General features: G+C 54.2%; 1 protein-coding gene across 1 annotated transcript; it reads left to right on the top strand.

Annotated features, from left to right (window-relative positions):
* Window positions 1–904: 904 nt before the first annotated feature.
* Window positions 905–3,140, top strand: LOC127765111 (transcription factor MYB2). The gene is made up of 2 exons (XM_052289941.1): window positions 905–1,370; window positions 1,857–3,140. The coding sequence occupies exons 1-2, from the start codon at window positions 1,214–1,216 to the stop codon at window positions 2,687–2,689; spliced, it is 990 nt and encodes a 329-aa protein (XP_052145901.1). The 5' UTR covers window positions 905–1,213; the 3' UTR covers window positions 2,690–3,140.
* The last annotated feature ends 307 nt before the right edge of the window (window positions 3,141–3,447 follow it).

Raw genomic sequence — 3,447 nt, 5'->3', positions numbered from 1 at the left:
TAGTATGTCTACATGGATATCTATAGCTCTCTCATCCATTGCCTCGTTTTTCTCTATAGACTATCTCCAAGTTATTAGATAGTTTTACTCTCTCTCTCTTCATTTAATCTCTTTCAAGTAGGAAAATATACTGATATGGATATCTTGTAGAGAGTCTATAGATAATCATTGTGGATGCCCTGATATTTTACAATATACTCCAGCTACCACCTACGACTGGAGTGTAGAACCATGGTGATGCACAGACGCACTGTACTAGAGGTGTACACGCATGTTTGCGATAATACCACTACTTGTCCGTACCGGTGTACTACACTACCGATAGTATACGTACTAGTATTTGTGATTTGTGCAGCAGCAATTATTGTGCCCATTTGCCACAGATGCTCCAATACTGCTAGTAGTAGTAAGAAGTAGTATACGCTAGTGGCAGTATATCTGTACCATCATCAGTCGTGTATTCCATGGCTATAAGGTATACGTAGTTACTCCGTATCTCTTTTCCCACCGGAACTAGAAGCAGAGGTAGCTCCCAACTGGCTGACAGAAATGGACCCAGGTGGGCCCCAGCGGCAGAGGCCCGCGTAGGCAGACGGCGAGAGCGCGTGTAGCGCGCGCGAGTGAGCTGTACGCCTGTACAGCTGGACGAGTCAACGGGTCAAACCCACCGCAAAAGTCCCCCGAGTCTCTCCAACCCGTGTACGTACGTACGCGGGCGATTAAATTAGCGGCGTGGTTAATTAACCCTAATCGCTTGATTAGCCCTAATTAACCACGATGGGGGTTAATCGCCTAAACTTTTGGCTTTTAAAGAAGAAGAAGGGAAAAAAAAACTTCAAAAAAGGCGTAAACTAATCTCCCCGGTTGCGGCGTTCTCCCCCACATGGTCCTTTCTTTCCAAGTCGTCCAGCCCAGCCTACCCGCCTCTTTCTTCTTTCTTCTTCTTCCTCCTCGCGCTCCTCCCGTCTATATAAACCCCGACACCTCCCTCCCCGTCTCCCGCCAGTTTCATCGCAGCACACATCCATCCATCCATCCATCTATCCAGAGAGCACAGCAACGGCGCATATATAGTACCCCTCTACCAAAGCACAACAACCAGAATCTCCTGAGCTCGATCTAGCTACTAGCTTGATCTATCCGATCAATCGACTAGCCCGCGAGGATCGATCGAGACTCGAAAGGGAGGGATTTTGATCCGGATCGGTCGACGATGGACATGGCGCACGAGAGGGACGCGAGCAGCGAGGAGGAGGTGATGGGCGGCGACCTGCGTCGCGGGCCGTGGACGGTGGAGGAGGACCTCCTGCTCGTCAACTACATCGCCGCGCACGGCGAGGGCCGCTGGAACTCGCTCGCCCGATCAGCAGGTAGGATCGCGATCTCGATCGATCGAGCTCCCAATTCCACCATAAATTACATGCACGCACACATCGATCAATTCCATGAGCTGAGTGTCCGTACATGCTTAGCCTGATGAGCAATTATAGGACGCAAAGTACCAGTCGCTCTTGCATCTACATGCTGATTTCTGGAAACACAGATAGCTACGAGTCTACCCTGAGTTCTCTAGCAGCCAACCAGCTAAGCTAGAAGCTATAGTGAGTGAGAGGGAAAGGGGAGAGAATTTTTAGTGGTTAGCAGCGTAGCTAGCATTGTTCATAGGGATATTTTTAGTTGCTCATCCCTTCCCCGTTACATCATCCATCCTGCCGTCGTCGTATGCGTATAACTGCATTAGTATATAATTGATTAGTTGCTGCATACTATGTATTAGCAATGGTGTACTACATGTGAATATTTTGATGTGACGTGAAGAGAAAAATTAATCTTGGTTTTTGGTTGTTGTCATGCAGGGCTGAAACGCACAGGCAAGAGCTGCCGGCTCCGGTGGCTGAACTACCTCCGCCCCGACCTCCGGCGAGGCAACATCACGCCGCAGGAGCAGCTGCTCATCCTGGAGCTGCACTCGCGGTGGGGAAACCGCTGGTCCAAGATCGCGCAGCACCTCCCGGGACGCACCGACAACGAGATCAAGAACTACTGGCGCACGCGGGTGCAGAAGCACGCCAAGCAGCTCAAGTGCGACGTCAACAGCCAGCAGTTCAAGGACGTCATGCGCTACCTCTGGATGCCCCGCCTCGTCGAGCGCATCCAGGCCGCCGCCGCCGGGCAGCAGCAGCAGCAGGAGGGCGGCGCCGACACGCCGCCCCTGTCGTGGCAGCACGGCGGCTCCGACGGGCTCTACGAGTCGCCGGAGCTCCCGGCGCCCGATGCCAGCTGCTGGCCAGCCGAGTACTGCGCGGCGGCCGGCGGCGCGCAGTCGGGCGGCACGCCTGCACCGGAGCTGTCGAGCACCACGGCCGGGTCGTCGTCGCCGTCCACGGACTCCGGCGCCGGGGCGCAGCCCAGCTGGCCCACGCAGGCCGACGGCGCCGAGTGGTTCACCACCGCCTGCGACGCCTCCAGCGCCACTGGCGGCGTGGCCATGCGCGACACGGAGCTGGAGCTGGCCCAGCCGCCGTGCCAGGGCGGGCAGACGTGGACGACGTCCGAGTCGTCGCTGCCTGGCCTCACCTTCCCCGACCTCGCCGTCGCGGACTTCGAGATCGGCGGCTTCGACGTCGATAGCTTCTGGACGAGCATGGAGGACGACCAGCTGTGGTGCCCCACCCAGGCCGCCGTGTGAAAAGTCAGCACGGCCGCCATGGGAATCCGCCGCGGCGAGCGAGCGCGCGCGCGCGCGACACCCGCGGGTGCACAACCGCCGGGGACGCAGCGGAGCGGAGAAGCGGATTAGAAGAAGGAGAGAAGCTATCTGGGGGATTAGAACAAGATTAATCGCCTCAAGATGCCATTTTTGGACTCCTAGCTCCCAGACTATTCTAACTCCAGTTCTTTTCCGTTTCTTTCTCCTTTTTTACTTCCTAGGGTAAACAAAAAGAAGTTAAAGTGTAGCCGTTATACTAGTGTTGAAGCTGCTGTTACTAAAGTTTGTCCGTTAAATTTTACTCATTCTTTTTGAGTAAATACAGTACTGCCACTACTGTATGTACGAGCTGAACTCTGTAGGATTGACAGGATTACTGTACACTTCTAGAAACCGGTAATAAAAGCAAAGCTCCGACGTCAAGTCTTGATTAATTACTACACTTTGCATGCTCCAGTGTCGAGCCGAGTGGTACACTAGTACACAATATCCCCGGCCCATTTCTCGCCGCTAATTGTGATCCTCGCGCACTCGATCCTTCTCCCTTTTTTTCTGTGTTTTTTGTTGCAGTGGCTGGCTTGGTTATCATTACGCTGATCGCGACCGCGAGCGAGCGTTTTGCGAGAGATCGCTTCGATTTGTTTATGCCGACACGGATGTTTTCTACCGCGAGAATTCGGTGCAGATCGATCGCGTGCGCTGTTACATCGGATCGATCGATCGACACGGCTCGCTCT

This window comes from Oryza glaberrima, chromosome 3 (assembly GCF_000147395.1).
Source record: "Oryza glaberrima chromosome 3, OglaRS2, whole genome shotgun sequence".
In the NCBI taxonomy this organism is placed as follows: Eukaryota; Viridiplantae; Streptophyta; class Magnoliopsida; order Poales; family Poaceae; genus Oryza; species Oryza glaberrima.
Note: the sequence above shows the minus strand (reverse complement) of the source record. Positions and strands in the feature narration are given on the sequence as shown.

Excerpts from the sequence above, each read along its gene's own strand:
- LOC127765111 (XM_052289941.1), top strand. The coding sequence starts at position 1,214 with ATGGACATGGCGCACGAGAGGGACGCGAGCAGCGAGGAGGAGGTGATG. Across the intron at positions 1,371-1,856 it reads CTCGCTCGCCCGATCAGCAG|GGCTGAAACGCACAGGCAAG; the intron begins GTAGGATCGCGA and ends GTTGTCATGCAG.